Genomic DNA, 16,188 nt, shown 5'->3' with positions numbered 1-16,188 from the left:
TTATTCTCGTGGATCGGCTACTGTTTACCTGCTTGTTTATGTGGATGATATTCTTGTTATGAGCAATGAGCATGGTGCATTGGAGGCTTTGCTCTCCAAGCTCTCTAGTACTTTCAAGATTAGAGATCTTGGTGAGCCTGGGTTTTTCCTTGGGATTGAAACAGTCAAGTGTGCAGATGGAATGTTGCTTTCTCAGCACAGGTATATGACTGACATACTTAAACGAGCTGGTATGACAGACTGCAAACCTGTGTCTACACCTACTACGACTTCAAAGACAATATCTACCTGTACAGATCCATATGATGATCCCACGCAATACCGAAGCATTGCAGGTGCACTACAGTACCTAACTATCACGAGACCAGATTTATCCTTTGCAGTTAATCTGCTTTGTCAGCACATGCATGCTCCAACCACTGCACACTGGGAACAACTGAAACGTGTGTTAAGGTATGTTAAAGGTACTATGTCTTTGGGTCTGCGATTGAGAAAGTCAAGTTCAAGTGAGCTTCATGCATTCTCGGATTCTGACTGGGCTGGTTGTCCTACGGATAGAAAGTCTACTAGTGGGCATGCTGTGTTTCTTGGAACCAATCTAGTGTCCTGGGTATGCAAGAAACAAAGGACTGTTGCTCGATCTTCTACTGAAGCAGAGTACAAGGCTCTTGCAGATGTATGTGCTGAAGTTTTGTGGATCCTCTCTTTGCTGCGAGAAATAGGAATTTCACCTCTTCCAGTGCCCAAACTTTGGTGTGACAATCTTGGAGCTACTTATATGTGTGCTAATCCTATTTTTCATGCTCGCACAAAGCATGTCGAAATTGATTATCACTTTGTGAGAGACAGAGTGGCTGCAGGAGACATTCAGGTGCACTTTATTTCTACTAAGGATCAGCTAGCTGATATTTTCACCAAGTCACTCGCAGGTCCCCGGTTCTGCTTTTTACGTGACAAGCTACAGGTTACTTCCGTACCATCCGCTTGAGGGGGAGTATTAGGACTCTACATAATAGAGTCATACTATAAGTCTCAGTCCTAGTTTACTTATGATTCTCAGTCCTAGTTTACTTATGATTCTCAGTCCTAGTTTACTTATGATTCTCAGTCCTAGTTTACTTATGATTCTCAGTCCTAGTTTACTTATGATTCTCAGTCCTAGTTTACTTATGATTCTCAGTCCTAGTTTACTTATGATTCTCTTGTATATATACTCTTGTATTCTTACAGTTATATTCGGTGAACTCTAATACAAACATAATTGTTCTCATCATAACAACTCTAATTAAACTAATTACAGTTTTTTTTTTGAAACTCGGTGAAATATCTAAATTAAAAGCAAAAAATATATCAAACATTTGGAACTAAATGCAATTGTTTTTTTTTTTTTTTTGAGGAAAATGCAATTGATTTTATTTCAAACAAAATGCAATTGATTTAACTTATAGTGAACTAAATTTGATTAGGTTAAAAGTTATGAACTAAAAATGAAAATGTTTTTATAATTAAATGACCAATTGCAATATATATATATATATATAATTAATTGTTTGGTTATTTTTAAACTAGAGTTAAAAATAATTGGACCACCTATATGATTTTTTGAGCGTAACAAGTAAGGGCACATCAAACTTTGAAAATCCAATTCTATAGGCACACACTATAATGTTGTAATAAATGTCACGCATGGAGTCACTGCCAGTCTGCAACCTTATTATCACAAATGAAGCGGCATCCTAGCTCGAAGCCAGTGCCTTATGATTTGTGTAGGTGAACGCTTAGAATTCTACAAATATTGTAATATAAATAATGTTTTTTTTTTGGTGCGTACTCGGGTTTATTGTGCAGTGAATTGAAACGTATATTCGACTTTCACACTTTATTATCGTATTATTACTCTGTTGCACGTACTGTTGAGAGATAATTATATACAAATTTAGACACCAAACACCACAATATAAATAATATATTGCATAACTTTAATGAACATTTGTACGGTTAACATAATTATAAACACATAGGGAGTGTTTGGTTTGTCATGCTTAACAAAGGAATGGGAGTTAAAGTGATTGATGTATTTATGTTTTTACTTGTTAGGGCAAAAAAATAGAATAAAAAAACGTTTGAATCACTTTCCCCATTGGGGAGTAAAATATATAGAAAAAATAAGAAGAAATATAGAGTAAGCAACCAACCACAATCACTATTACCCTTTCTCAACATTGCCTAACTTCTTCCATCCTTATACCTTGGACCTGATCCACATTGCAAAATAAACTCTTAATATACTCAAATTCATTTATAGTATGCTACAAACTCATTTTTAGTAAAACTTATTATATTTTTCTTAGTATACTCAAATTTGTTTATAGTATATGCTACAAACTCATTTTTAATAAAACTTATAATATTTCGATTTAAATTCATTTTTAGAGTATTACAATTTTTTTGACATTAAAAATGGCCATGCATGTAATATACTAGTATACTAAAAATAATTAACTTGTATCAGTGGGCCACGGTATAATTAGCCGCCCCCATCACCAATCATGTCACCATTGATTGCTCAACATTGTTTTGTACATTTTGTACATAAGCACGTGGGACTTGTCTGGATTACTCACATAGATCTGACTATATATTAAGCTCATATGATTTATCTAACATTCTAACTTGTATTGTTATCTCTAATCATCATTTCTCATGACAAAGTGAACGAATATATACCAAAACCTCAACACATGCAAGGTAAATTAAGCAATTAAAACAAAACAAACAAACAAACAAAGCATATAGATATATACAACGTAACATCAGTACAGTTTCCCTCATCTTGAATCAAATTTAGGAAAACTCAATCTCATTCGTTAGTTTTTGTTATCTTTATTCTGATTCTTACATATTTGAATCAAATGCCCAGTAAAACGATAGATTTATGACGAAAATACCTATAAATTTTTGCTGGTGGGGAATGGTGCTTTTTTTAGTACTGATGAGAGAAGATTATATTGTGCGTCCTCATTCCATCAAATCCTATCAGAATGGTATTGTGCGTTTCGGTTTTTGATTGGCTAAACCACATTGTGACATGGTACTATGATGTCGACGTCCTTGTTTTACGTACGGGCTGTCTCTTCTCCACATTAATGGCCATTGTAGCTAGAAGCTAACCTTTTCTTCTTCTTTTTTAAGCTACCTTTGGTTACCAAATCAAGAATACTATGATACTATGATGTTTGTTTAATTTACTGAACCACAGTGAGCCATTATACAACTACTTTTCCCTTTTATACGCAGAGACAGAAAAAGAACAGCCTAGAGAAACTAGGAACTGATCTGAGGTTTTTTGAGGATATATATCGATCAATCTGAGGGTTTCTGTTTCTGGGTTTCTGAGGTTGTTTCTGATCCTCTTTTTCTCCTCGGCTATCTGCTAGATTTGCGTAAGATTCCTCCCTATTTTTGCCTATCTCTTTTGTCCTGTCTTTATACCCAATTTAGAACAGTATGTATATATGATTTTATGAATGGTATATATAAACTGAGAATTGAAAAAGGTTTGATTGTTTTGCAGATTGATCGATCAAGTGAGATGGTGAGAGGGAAGACGCAGATGCGGCGAATAGAAAACGCGACAAGCAGACAGGTGACTTTCTCGAAGAGGAGAAATGGGCTGTTGAAGAAGGCGTTTGAGCTGTCTGTGCTTTGTGATGTTGAGATTGCTCTCATCATCTTCTCTCCCAGAGGAAAACTCCATGAATTTGCAAGCTCCAGGTATATCATATCATATATGAATTTCTATATTATATGATTATATCTACAGAATAAGTTGATAAACTAATAATTACTAACAGTTATATATAAGGCTGTCAACTTAGTACTTGATGAGTTGATGATCTACCTATAGATCATATCCTTTAATTATTAATTTATTAATAAAACTCATTTATGTATATCAAGTTGAGAATTAATTGACTTATTCATTCATTGTTATTACTAGAAAAAAAATGATGCATGATTACCCTTAGCTTATATATAATTGCTTTAATTTATTTGTATTTTTAATATATAATATCTGATGTGTGTGATAGAGAGCAACTCTAATTACTCTTTCCTATACCCTACTCTTGTCTTGTCACGTCATGTTAGATGGTAGCATGTTAGATTGTAGCAGGTAGATGAGAGAAATTACGTTTAACATCACTTAACCACCGCCAACTAATGGATGATATTTTTTATAGTAACCACAATCCCTTATTTTGTAAAAATGGAAAAAAAAAAAGTGTAAGTGTGAGATTTGTACTGTTGAATTCCCCTATTCATAATATGAATATGAAGTTGAACTTTGAACTAAGATATACTAGCTAACTCAAGATGGATTAAAATTTGCTTAAATCAAGAGGCTCGTGTATGTTATACCTTATGTGGAAGAGCAAGAGTAATTACTCTTATACGTATTCTTATCTCGTCATGTCAAAAAGTATATATGTGAGAGAAAGTGCATTTAACATCATTAACCACCGACACCTGACAATAATAACTTTGATGGTGTCAATAACTACTTAATTATTGTTTTTAAAAAATAGTGATAGAGTAAGATATGTACCGTCCACGAAGTTGAATTTTGAACCAAGCCAAGATGGATTGGAATAGCTAGAATTGCGTACATCATGTTGATTGAGGCTTGTGTTATAGCTTATTATTTAGAAAAATGATGTTTTAATCCCTTAATATGGACAAAGCAAAAGTCATATGTTTTTATATGTATTCTTATCTCAGTCATGTCAAAAAAATAAATAGATAAGAGAAAGTGCATTTAACATCACTCAATCATTTGTAGACAACTATATATAACTTTGATAATAATTGTTTTCATATGTATTCTTATCTCATCTTAGAAAAATAGTGAATATATAGAGAAAACATATTTATCATCACTCAATCACAACTGATAGATGCGATAACTTTGATAGTCTGACAACTATTTATTGTTGTAAAACTGAAAAAAAAAAATGCATTTATATATGAACTAAGGTTTAACTTTGAACGAAGCCAAGATGGACTAGGATTACCTTAACATATGTTTCATTAGTTTTTACTATAGCTTCTATAAAACTCCAGCTCACATCTATATATGGAGGGTTTTAACTTGTGGAAAAACTCTCAGTTCGCAGGAGATTATAGAAAAATACCGTAAACACGTGATGAATGCTCGAGCCGAAAACCCTTCACCAATGGAAGGGCAACATATAGAGGTTATGCATAATTGAATATAATTGTCTCTGCTAGCAAGTTTCGTCAGATTCATCATTGTAACTTAGTCATCTTTATGTTTAATTTGCAGCAATTGCAGCAAGAAATCGAAGTAATGAAGCACAAAATAGACTGTCTTGAAGCATCCAAACGGTATGCATAATGTTCCTAAGTTTAATTAAGGTATGAATTGAAAAGGAACAACCTAGCTAGCTGCCATTGCTGATATGATTGAAGTTTAATGTACAATGGTGTAGGAGACTCCTAGGGCTAGGCTTGGGCTCATCCACCTTTGAAGAGGTAGAACTGATAGAGCAGCACGTGCAGAGGAGTGTGAACATCATCCGAGCAAGAAAGGTCGGTCCATCAACCCTAATTCGATAGCCTAATTAAAGTCAAAAGTTAATGTTACTTGACCATAAGATCTTAAGCATTTTAATGATTAAACTTATACAGAATATTAATACCTTTTTTAATATGTTATTTCCTTATTTTCTATACGGGTATTGTTGCGCTAAACATATTATATTTCATTATCTCTATTTCTTGTGGTATTATGTTTTCAGATGAAGATCTTCAAAGACAGCATTGAGCAATTAGAAGAAAAGGTGGAGTGGCTATATTAATTAATAACAAAATTTTGGATTTTATATGACATGCCTTTGACCACAATTATATTTATCAATAATCCAGGGAAAAGTTCTAACTGCTGAAAATGCAATGCTTTGGGAGAAGGTAATGTGCATTCCACTCTCTATATATATATGTGTGTGTTTGTGTATGTAACATGTACCTAGTGTTTTGTTTCTTAGATCATTTCTTAAAGTTACAATATTGTATTAGATGTGAAACTTGATAAATCTGTATGATATATAAAACTACTTGATCTATATATATTTTTGAATTTAACTTCGTGTAGAGTTGATGTGAATCAATGTTTTCTGTGTTTATAGGGACCTCTGTATATTCTATTCGATTTGTTGTGATCTATTATATACAAACGACAACGAACATTGACAGTTTATATAATGAACCACATGAATAATTGTAATAATACTCTACATTCTTGTTTATTCTTTATTATCATGTATGTATATGAGTAATTTACGATTTCATCACATTATAAAGTGTTTTATTTCTTAATTAGCTTAACATTATGCTTTGTGTTTTGAGGTTTTTTTTTTGTTGGACTAATCTTCAACTTTTTTGTTCTCAATGTTGATTTAGTATAATGGACTTGAACCACATAAAGTATCAAAGGAAGAGGATGATGAGAGTCATGATTCCACTCTCTATGTCAACGGTGGTGATGAAAAATCAGATGTTGAGACTGAATTATTTATTGGATTACCACTGGAAGGTAAAGTACGTAAAGGTTTCGATTCTAAACCTAAATGAAAAAATGAATTGGATGGCCATACTCATTGTATTTTAATTTAAACGATTTATTATATTATTCAAACTGTAATATTATATACGTAGTACAATATTGTATTCATGCATTATATTCTACTGCAAGGCAGCCGCCCTTTGCAAGGTGCATTTATCTATTTCAATTAACAATGATTTTTATAATTTAATTTCCATATTTATTAAAATGTGGTCCAAAGTAAATAGAGTTTGAATTAGTTGAAGACTAATAATGTAATTATCATATACTAAATCTTTTATTGTACCACAATGACATCTTTGCGTTATTGAGATTTGAATGATTATATATACACTTTTGTTTCTAATTATTTAAATCTAATCCAGTCCTTTTTTATTTTCTTCTCGTTTTTAATTCAAATTTGCCGATCCACCATAATTTCATTGGGTAAATTATAATTAAAAACATAAGCTAAAATTACTCATAGTCAATCATCATTATAATATAGTAAGGTACATAGTGCTTATAAATAAACAAATGTAAATTAAATTAGTGCAATCGAATATATTCAATTACAATTACATTTCATGACATAATTAGTATGGTTGTGCAAAAGGCTATAGACAATGTGTCATCGAATATATAAAGAGTAACTTACAAGTTGCAACAATCTAAAAAAGTAAATAGAATGTTACAAGTTGAATTATTGGCAATATTCATTCCAATTCGATTGAGCATATTGCATAAATTTTTCTATTGCGCTTTACCTCACATATATGATTACATGAGTAGGGTTTATTTTGTGTACACCATTTGATAGTAACTGCAGCCAAAGAAAAAGTATATATTTCTAATATTATCTTTATTAATTGGATCAAAGAAAAAATGAAAAAAAAAAACTTAAAATTAAGAATTTTTTAACATTTTTTCTAACAAATAGAAAGAACGAGATATTTTGGTCATTATTGAGTAGTTACCAAAAAAAATCAAGAAATATAAGTGGCATATATATGACAAAATGGATCATGCTATAGGGTTAACCATTGGAGTTTTTTTTTTTTCTTATTTTTATTAACAAATTTATATTTGATTAATAAATAGATTTATTTTTAAACGTGTGTTATGTCGTCAATTCATGATAATTAATAAATAAAAAATATTTTATTGTGCTTCGAAATGAGTGAATATAGTATGATTCTCGTACAAAAACGTCACATATTTTTATTATTGTCAACACATTATACTCTTACTTGAACTCATTGCACAGTATTTTCCTAGTGAGGTAGCAATATCTTGAGTCTACAAATAATCTCTAATTTTAATTTTTGCCTTTTACATATATCATCATGTATTTTTACTAACTTGGGGTGTGATTGAGTGGCTAAAGGGTTCATTCATCCTTAATCAAAAGTCAAAGATTTGATCATTGGTATTGAATATGGAGTTTATTTTAATTTTTTTACTTGAAGATTTTGAAGTGGAGGCATACAAAATTAGAAATATATCATTATTATTGGAATATCTCCTAAAATTTATGAATACCAATTAGTTAAGATAGAGTAAAATATGAATATTCTTTTTCAAAAAATAAAGAAAAAAAGAAGACCGCATTTTTTCATCATAAAAAAAAATGAAAAAGGAAAAAATATCCTTTTCTGTTGCCCCAATTATCCCCTATTCCGATCTATTCTTTCATACTTTCTCTCTTATTCGGATCTTCTGCTAGGGCAAAATTAACCGGAAAACACATACACACAGATAATTGTATCTATACATTCTAGTTTCTCGATATCTATTTATAAGGAACGACTTTATTTGGATTACTCTCTCAATTTCCCGATGTACTCGCCCCTTCGTTCTCTTTCTGTTTCTGGAAGATTTTATCTTCTACTCGAGCTACTTGTCAAATCTTCCACTGAAGTTCTTGACACTTTTTATTCTTGTTAAAATTTTCTGTGGTTGCTGGATAGGTAATGGCGTCGAAGAAGGGATTATCAGGTGTGAACAGCAACCATAGGAACAGGGGCGGTGGATCTCGATTCCCCGTTGTGGTTCTCATCTTCTGTTCCTGCATTGCTCCGTTGATGTTCTTTATCGGCCGCGGCCTCTATACTTCTGGTTCAATTGGTCAGTATCTACTGCTAATTCATATAAACTAACGCATTCAATTGTGTATTGCTCGTATTATATTAGTGATAGGCTGATAGCAATCACAATGTGGATTTCATTTCTGTATTCAAATTGAGGTAGTTATTAAAGTGTTAACAGTTCAATTAACTATATTTGTGTGCTTTTGCGGGAGGGAGTTTAGATTAGGGAGGTTTTAGGTTAGTGCTGAGTAAAAATTTTAGTCAGTAGCATTGATGCTATGGATGGGCTTGATTTATTATTTGTTTTGGCTAAAGAACTTTCTGAGCAGGACTCTGGGCACTTCTTGAGGAGGAAATCTGAATTTGGATTAGCAGATCTTTATTAGTGAAAATTGTTATGTAGATGGAAAATTTTCTTTCACTAGTTTTTGACAACCCATTGAACTGCTTATAGGGTGATCAAGGTTGCAAAGATGATATATGCAGTATGATTTGTTTTGTTAACTACTTGACTGGTATTGTAAACAGTATATAAATTTTAACTCATTTCATTGTTCTGCAGATAAAAATCATGTTTCAACTACTTCTGGTCAAATGGTATCCTTCTTGGGTCTATATTTGATAGGAGACTATCCAACGATGTTTACTATGGGTTAATAATAAAAGTTGTTGCAATGCAGGATCTTGATTGGAGAGAGAGGCTAGCGTTGCAACATATTAAACCAATATTAACAAGAGAGGCATGTTCTGATTTGTTCATGTCTGTTCTTTGAATTAATCCTTGTTTTTCTGATCCTCATTTTTCTTACATTTCATATGTTCAGGTATTTGCTATAATCAAGGCCAGTACAGATGATTTAGGGCCACTAAGTCTTGATTCTTTCAGAAAGAGCAATTTATCAGCTTCTTGGAGATTTGTTGGGCAAGTAAGCTTGGCCAGGAGGAATAGGAGCATTTCTTTGGAGGTCAGGATGATAGTCCTACTTGGGTGATTGAAATGTCATTTAACTTGAAGCATACTGATTGCTTTTGTTTTTGGATGTGTAATTTGATAGTCAAATGTAAAGATTGGTATTACGAGAAAGGAAACCTCAAAAGGGAAGACGGATGAATATTTACATGGTAGTTGTTTCTTTTCTACTCTTATTATCTTAGAAATGTTTCATGTATAAATGAATACAAAATCGTTGGATAACACACTCCACTTTTCTCATGCAGAAGATGATTCCCAATTTGTGGATGAACCTGTGAAAGTGGCCCGGAGGGTAAGTATGCTTGTCAACCTTACTTTGTAATTTTTGCTGTGTTTTTCTATACCTTGATTTATTTAGCTCTTGATCTGAATACTAAAATAGGGAGAATGGAAAGGGACAGAAACCTGTTGAGTTTATTCTTTTGACATGTACAAATGTTTTTTATGCTATGCACATGTTTATACGTGCTTGTGTTTGTATCTTTCATTTCTCTGATTGCTTTAACCACAAGGGCCATGATATTTATATCTATTCAATCACTCTGCAGCAATTGAGACAGAAAAAGCGTGAAAAGCGTGCAGCAGATTTAGCAAAACAGGATGATGAAGTAACTGTTAAGCTTGAAAATGCCGCCATGGAACGTTCTAAGTCAGTTGACTCTGCTGTGTTGGGGAAGTACAGCATATGGAGGAGAGAAAATGAAAATGAGAATCCTGATTCAACAGTACGCTTGATGAGAGATCAAGTGATTATGGCGAGGGTGTATTTAAGCATTGCTGGAATGAAGAAGAAGTCTGATTTGGCACAAGAGTTGCAGCAACGGCTTAAAGAAAGTCAGCGTGCTTTGGGCGAAGCAAGTTCTGATTCTGATCTTCCCCGTAGGTAATAGATGTTTGTTTATGTTGTATTCATATAATTTACATATTGTCTGGTGCATATGATGATGGTGCAGTTTATTTTGTGCTGGACAGTTCACACGATAAAATTAAAACTATGGGCCATGTACTAACGAAAGCAAGAGAACAACTCTATGACTGCAAGCTGGTTACAGGGAAGCTGAGAGCAATGCTGCAAACTGCAGATGAGGAAGTCAGGAGTTTGAAGAGACAGAGCACATTTTTGAGTCAATTAGCTGCCAAGACAATTCCAAATGGGATCCACTGCTTATCGATGCGCTTAACTATAGATTATTACCTCCTTCCTCCTGAAAAAAGAGAATTTCCCAGATCTGAGAATCTTGAAAACCCAAATCTTTACCATTACGCCCTGTTTTCTGACAATGTGTTGGCTGCTTCTGTTGTTGTTAATTCCACTATCATGAATGCTAAGGTATGGGGTTTTCTTTTGCCTTTCAAACCTTTGCATGCATTGCATATGCATCTTCGTTTCTATTTATAAACCATTTAGGTGTTATTACTATGGTAAATTGTTTCGTGAATAAATCGAATTATTTTGTTCAGTTTGTGCAAGTTATAATTCAACTTTAGATATTTATTTATGTGTAAAGGGACTTGCAATTCAAGAGGGTACAGCTTCTGCTTTTGTTGGAAAGTAATGTTTATTTTAAGCCATAGGAATGGATGCCAGTGCCATTTTTTTTTAATGAGATTTTTAATCATTGGAAATTCCACTTGGGTGTGTTGCAGGAACCAGAGAAACATGTGTTTCATCTCGTTACTGATAAGCTGAACTTTGGAGCTATGAACATGTGGTTCTTGCTGAACCCTCCTGGGAAAGCTACCATACATGTGGAAAATGTTGATGAGTTCAAATGGCTTAACTCTTCTTATTGTGTTGTTCTCCGGCAGCTAGAGTCTGCAGCAATGAAGGAGTATTATTTCAAGGCTGCTCATCCAACCACCCTATCTGCTGGTTCCTCTAATTTGAAGTACAGGAACCCAAAGTATCTTTCCATGCTTAATCACCTTCGGTTTTATCTACCTGAGGTTTATCCGAAGTTGGATAAAATCCTCTTCCTTGATGACGACATTGTTGTTCAGAAGGACTTGACACGATTGTGGTCAGTTGATCTTCATGGAAAGGTGAATGGTGCAGTTGAAACCTGTGGCCAAAGCTTCCACCGTTTTGATAAGTACTTAAATTTCTCAAATCCTCATATCGCCAGACACTTTGACCCCAACGCTTGTGGGTGGGCATATGGGATGAACATGTTTGATCTTAAGGAGTGGAAGAAGAAGGATATAACTGGCATTTACCACAAATGGCAAAATATGGTGAGAACTTCTTTTGCCTTTCTATGGCTATGTCAGATGCTCTCAGTTTCTCATGATGCTTTATGGAATTATGTGTTTTGTGAAATAAAAATATTTTAATCATGACTTTATTTTTGGTCATGAAACAGCCTTATGTATTTTCTTGAGTGTTGTACTTGAATTAAAAAATATATATGCTAGTATTCTAACCTGTTCTCCTGGATTTTGTTCTCTTGTTCAGAACGAAGACAGAGCTCTGTGGAAGCTTGGGACATTGCCTCCTGGTCTGATCACATTTTATGGGCTCACACATCCACTCGAGAAATCATGGCATGTCCTTGGACTGGGCTATAATCCCAGCATTGATCGGTCAGAAATTGATAATGCAGCAGTCATACACTACAATGGGAACATGAAACCCTGGCTAGAGTTGGCAATGGCAAAGTACAGGCCATACTGGACCAAGTATATAAAGTTCGATCATCCCTATATTCGTGGCTGCAAAGTAAGTGAATGAAGCACGGTGAAGCCAAACTCCAATCAAGGCGTTTCTTTCTGACCCTATTGGTTGACCGTGCTCGTGTTGATCTGATCCCCTTTCAACTAATCAGCGTGGCTTCTTGTTTTGTGATCTCCGTCGAAAATTTCTTTCATCGTGTATTCTTGTTGCCATAAATGTGAAATCCGCAAGGTCTCCGTGCTTGTTATTTGTAGTGTCTTCTTTGGGTATATGTTCTTAACCAGAGTGAAGTAGCCGTCCTCTCATAGTGTTCTGAATGTCTAGACGTCAGTTGATGTATTCTTTGAACAATACATAGCTTAACCTGTATCTCCGTGGGCATTGCATTTCCACTACATTTGCCTTTACCATAAAGATGTTTGTAATAGAAAACTTGATATTTTTTATGATTCCTTGTCAGTATCAATCAATCCATCCTTGCCCATTTCTTATCCTCTAACTATTCTATGAATAAGACATCCTAATAGGCAATAGCCCACAATGCTGTATGAATCATAACAAAAAGTAGTACATGTACTTTCAGTAATGTATTTTCTATTAATTCAATGTATTTTAATATATTAAAAGTATATTATTTGTATAGTTAATGTATATTATTTGATAGTATAGTCCACAGTTGTATGAACCATCCACACAATAATGTTTGGCCAGTTTAGTTGGTAACAAGTGAAGTTGATTAGGATGAGTTTCACCTGTCGTCGGGCTCCTAAGACTGTTCAATTGAATTATTATGATTTTCAATTGAATTATTATGATTTACATGCTCCTAGATATTCGGTCAGCATGCTTCAAGATATTCGGTCAGATTACAATGATTTACATAATTCAGAGGTTTATTGTTCAGCTAAATTATTATGATTTACATAATTCAGAGGTTTATTGTTCAGCTAAATTATTATGATTTACATAATTCTAGATGTTTTGTCATGTCGGGACGTGGGGTTCTTGAGGTTGGGATTAACCTATGAAGAAAAAATAAGACATCCTAATAGTTGTCTTCCATGTGACCTTGTTCTGAATGGTAGACGTCAGTTTCAACCTTAAGAAAGATATTTACCTCGCATATCCGGCAACGATGGATGTCCGGCGATCCGATCAAGGAAAAGAAGAACGTCCAGAGCTGCTAGTTATAGTTCCATCATCTGTTTTCATTGTCTACGAACAACAATTCTGCGAAAGGTTCAACGTCCTCAAAGCATACGAATCACTTCTCCCGATCGACGTCTTTCTGAAGACGAAAGCTCAATCCGCTCAAGCCGTGATCTGCTACGGAAAAAGCCCTATCACAGAGGCCATACTCCGTCTCCTCCCCTCCCTGGGCCTCGTCGTCACCAGCGGCACCGGCGTCAATCACATCGACCTCGCCGAGTGCCGCCGCCGCGGAATCGCCGTCTGCAACACTTCCGATGTGTTCTCGGAAGACACAGCCGACTACGCCGTCGGCCTCCTCATCGACGTCCTCCGGAAAGTAAGCTACGGCGATCGATTTGTTCGCAGCGGTGTCTGGCCCACCGTCGTCGATAACTTCCCACTCGGTTTTCAGGTCCCCCATACATTCTTTCTCATCCCATATTCCTTGCTGTTACATTCTAAACCACTTTTTTTGCCTAGGTAGAACTTACTCTACATATTTGTTATGTTAGTTTTACCGCTTGCTTAATTAATGATAGGTTAACACAACACAATTAATATGTGCTTAAGAAAAAAATTAATGAATCACGAGAATATGTTATTACTTTGAGTAAAAAGATAAGCTAAAAAAATAAAATAAAAATAAAGAAAGCATCCACCTTTCAAACATAGGTACACATTTTAAAATCATCTTTCTTATTACATGCATGCATATTTCTTGCTATTACATACATGTCAAACCACTCGTTTTTGTCTATCGTAAAAGTAGAACTTACTTTGCTACATATGTGCTATCTAGTATATACGTGTTAGTTTTACCACTTGTCTAAATGATATAGGCTAACACAACACAATTAATAAATGCCTAATTAAAAAAATTTAATGAATCACGAGAATATATGTTACTCGTATTACTTTGAGTAAAAAGATAAGTTCAAAATAAAAAGAAAAGCATTCACCTTTCAAATATAGGTACATACTTTAGAATCATCTCTTTATCACATGATATTTTTTTTTGAATACTACTAACTCTATTACAATGCAGTATCTGTTCATAACTACTTTCTCAACCTATTGAAGAGGCTCGAACCCCCCGTATAAATGAAGGGTTTGATGCCACTGGACCACAAGGTCCTTGGCAGTAGAACTTAATTTGCTACACATGTTTTATCTAGTATATATATATTAGTTTTACTGCTTGCCTAGTCTATGATAGGCTAACACAATTAGTCCGTGCTTAAGGAGAATTTTAAGAAATCACGAGAATGCTTTATTGCTTTGAGTAAAAAGATAAGCTAAAAAAAAATCACCTACCTTTCAAATATAGATAAGCACTTCCCGAAATTATAGACTGATGTAAGCACATTTTAAAATTACAAACTAGAGCAAGCCACACCAAACACATTGGCTCAAAAGTTGCAAGAAGCTAGGCTTGAGATATAGTACATTATATTAATATATAATTGATATTATCCGTGCCCGATACAACTTTACAAACATTTATAATTGTATATGGTCCAAAAGACACCTATGCTGATTGACATGGTAAACTAGATATATGTAAAGTATGCAAGAACAAGTTGCACTCTATGATAACAAAATTTGCACTTTAATTTAAGATATAAACATTGAACACAAGTATATATATGTATATGTGTGTATATATATATATATACACACACACACACAAGTACCATAATGTTGGTTTTGTTTGTACAATGTAGTTGGGAGGAAAGCATGTGGGGATTGTAGGGCTTGGCAACATAGGCTCAAAAGTTGCGAAAAGGCTGGAGGCCTTCGGGTGCATTATATCCTACAATTCAAGGCAAAAAAAGCCAGCAGTGCCCTACACCTTCTACCCCAATGTCTGTGACCTTGCGGCCAACTCCAACATTCTCGTCCTCTGCTGTTCCTTAACAGCCAAAACACGACACATGGTTAACAAACACGTCTTGGCAGCCCTGGGAAAGGACGGGATTCTCATCAACGTCGCCCGGGGCGCCGTGGTGGAGGAAGAGGAGCTGGTGAGGCGTCTGGTGCGGGGGGAAATAGGCGGCGCCGGTTTGGATGTGTTTGAGAATGAGCCTCAGGTTCCGCCGGAGTTGTTTGGGTTAGACAACGTTGTTGTCAATCCTCACAGAGGTGCTTTTACTGTTGAGGCGTTTCGTGAAGCTTTTGAGCTCGTATTGGGTAATTTAGAAGCTTTCTTCTCCAATAAACCTTTGGTTTCTCCTGTTGATTTGGATGCATGAACATGCAATGCATGCAACTTGTCCTGCAATCCATCTGTGTGTTTTGGCAATCATTATTGTGTGGACCGTGGTTCGAATTCACACAGTTGTCTGAATCATACTATCAAATAATGTACATTTAGTACACAAATAATGTATTTAAAAGTACATTATTTGAGTCTTGAAAAGTACAATATTTTGTATAATGTACATTCAGGTGTATAATGTACATTCAGGACAACTTTTTAATATATTAAAAATGTACTTTTTATCATTGTCCACGCAATAATTTACCGTGTTTTGGGGTTTTGACTAAAATAGGCATAAATCCGAAAAAGAATAGACTCCCCTTTATTTTTTTATGGGTATTTTTGTTTGACTTGGGATTTGGAAATGTTTTCTATTAA

General features: G+C 34.4%; 3 protein-coding genes across 4 annotated transcripts; all 3 read left to right on the top strand.

Annotated features, from left to right (window-relative positions):
- Positions 1-3,014: 3,014 nt before the first annotated feature.
- LOC116015424 (MADS-box protein SOC1-like) lies at positions 3,015-6,828 on the top strand. Its single transcript, XM_031255486.1, has 8 exons — positions 3,015-3,443; positions 3,575-3,774; positions 5,168-5,255; positions 5,345-5,406; positions 5,511-5,610; positions 5,820-5,861; positions 5,947-5,988; positions 6,481-6,828. Exons 2-8 carry the CDS (start codon positions 3,593-3,595, stop codon positions 6,649-6,651), a joined length of 687 nt encoding a protein of 228 aa, XP_031111346.1. The 5' UTR covers positions 3,015-3,443; positions 3,575-3,592; the 3' UTR covers positions 6,652-6,828.
- Positions 6,829-8,282: 1,454 nt separating this feature from the next.
- On the top strand, positions 8,283-12,843 carry LOC116016373 (polygalacturonate 4-alpha-galacturonosyltransferase). 2 transcript variants are annotated; one of them, XM_031256613.1, is made up of 11 exons: positions 8,284-8,463; positions 8,593-8,749; positions 9,275-9,309; positions 9,393-9,452; positions 9,537-9,677; positions 9,768-9,834; positions 9,931-9,977; positions 10,234-10,568; positions 10,658-11,015; positions 11,333-11,920; positions 12,141-12,843. In XM_031256613.1, exons 2-11 carry the CDS (start codon positions 8,596-8,598, stop codon positions 12,414-12,416), a joined length of 2,061 nt encoding a protein of 686 aa, XP_031112473.1. In that variant the 5' UTR covers positions 8,284-8,463; positions 8,593-8,595; the 3' UTR covers positions 12,417-12,843. The 2 variants fall into 2 exon arrangements, with proteins under 2 accessions (XP_031112472.1, XP_031112473.1); XM_031256612.1 differs by having other exon boundaries at positions 8,283-8,749.
- A 580-nt stretch (positions 12,844-13,423) lies between these two features.
- LOC116015445 (glyoxylate/hydroxypyruvate reductase HPR3-like) lies at positions 13,424-15,883 on the top strand. Its single transcript, XM_031255512.1, has 2 exons — positions 13,424-13,962; positions 15,275-15,883. Exons 1-2 carry the CDS (start codon positions 13,438-13,440, stop codon positions 15,800-15,802), a joined length of 1,053 nt encoding a protein of 350 aa, XP_031111372.1. The 5' UTR covers positions 13,424-13,437; the 3' UTR covers positions 15,803-15,883.
- Positions 15,884-16,188: the final 305 nt, after the last annotated feature.

Source organism: Ipomoea triloba, chromosome 4 (assembly GCF_003576645.1).
Source record: "Ipomoea triloba cultivar NCNSP0323 chromosome 4, ASM357664v1".
Lineage (NCBI taxonomy): Eukaryota > Viridiplantae > Streptophyta > Magnoliopsida > Solanales > Convolvulaceae > Ipomoea > Ipomoea triloba.
Note: the sequence above shows the minus strand (reverse complement) of the source record. Positions and strands in the feature narration are given on the sequence as shown.

What these genes read in the sequence shown, in the direction of transcription:
- LOC116015424 (XM_031255486.1), top strand. Translation starts at nt 3,593, where the DNA reads ATGGTGAGAGGGAAGACGCAGATGCGGCGAATAGAAAACGCGACAAGC. An exon ending in TTGAGCAATTAGAAGAAAAG is followed by an intron (nt 5,862 to 5,946) that starts GTGGAGTGGCTA and finishes TCAATAATCCAG; the next exon opens with GGAAAAGTTCTAACTGCTGA. An exon ending in ATGCAATGCTTTGGGAGAAG is followed by an intron (nt 5,989 to 6,480) that starts GTAATGTGCATT and finishes ATGTTGATTTAG; the next exon opens with TATAATGGACTTGAACCACA.
- LOC116016373 (XM_031256612.1), top strand. Translation starts at nt 8,596, where the DNA reads ATGGCGTCGAAGAAGGGATTATCAGGTGTGAACAGCAACCATAGGAAC. An exon ending in CTATACTTCTGGTTCAATTG is followed by an intron (nt 8,750 to 9,274) that starts GTCAGTATCTAC and finishes ATTGTTCTGCAG; the next exon opens with ATAAAAATCATGTTTCAACT. An exon ending in CTGTGAAAGTGGCCCGGAGG is followed by an intron (nt 9,978 to 10,233) that starts GTAAGTATGCTT and finishes ATCACTCTGCAG; the next exon opens with CAATTGAGACAGAAAAAGCG.
- LOC116015445 (XM_031255512.1), top strand. Translation starts at nt 13,438, where the DNA reads ATGGTAGACGTCAGTTTCAACCTTAAGAAAGATATTTACCTCGCATAT. An exon ending in ACTTCCCACTCGGTTTTCAG is followed by an intron (nt 13,963 to 15,274) that starts GTCCCCCATACA and finishes TGTACAATGTAG; the next exon opens with TTGGGAGGAAAGCATGTGGG.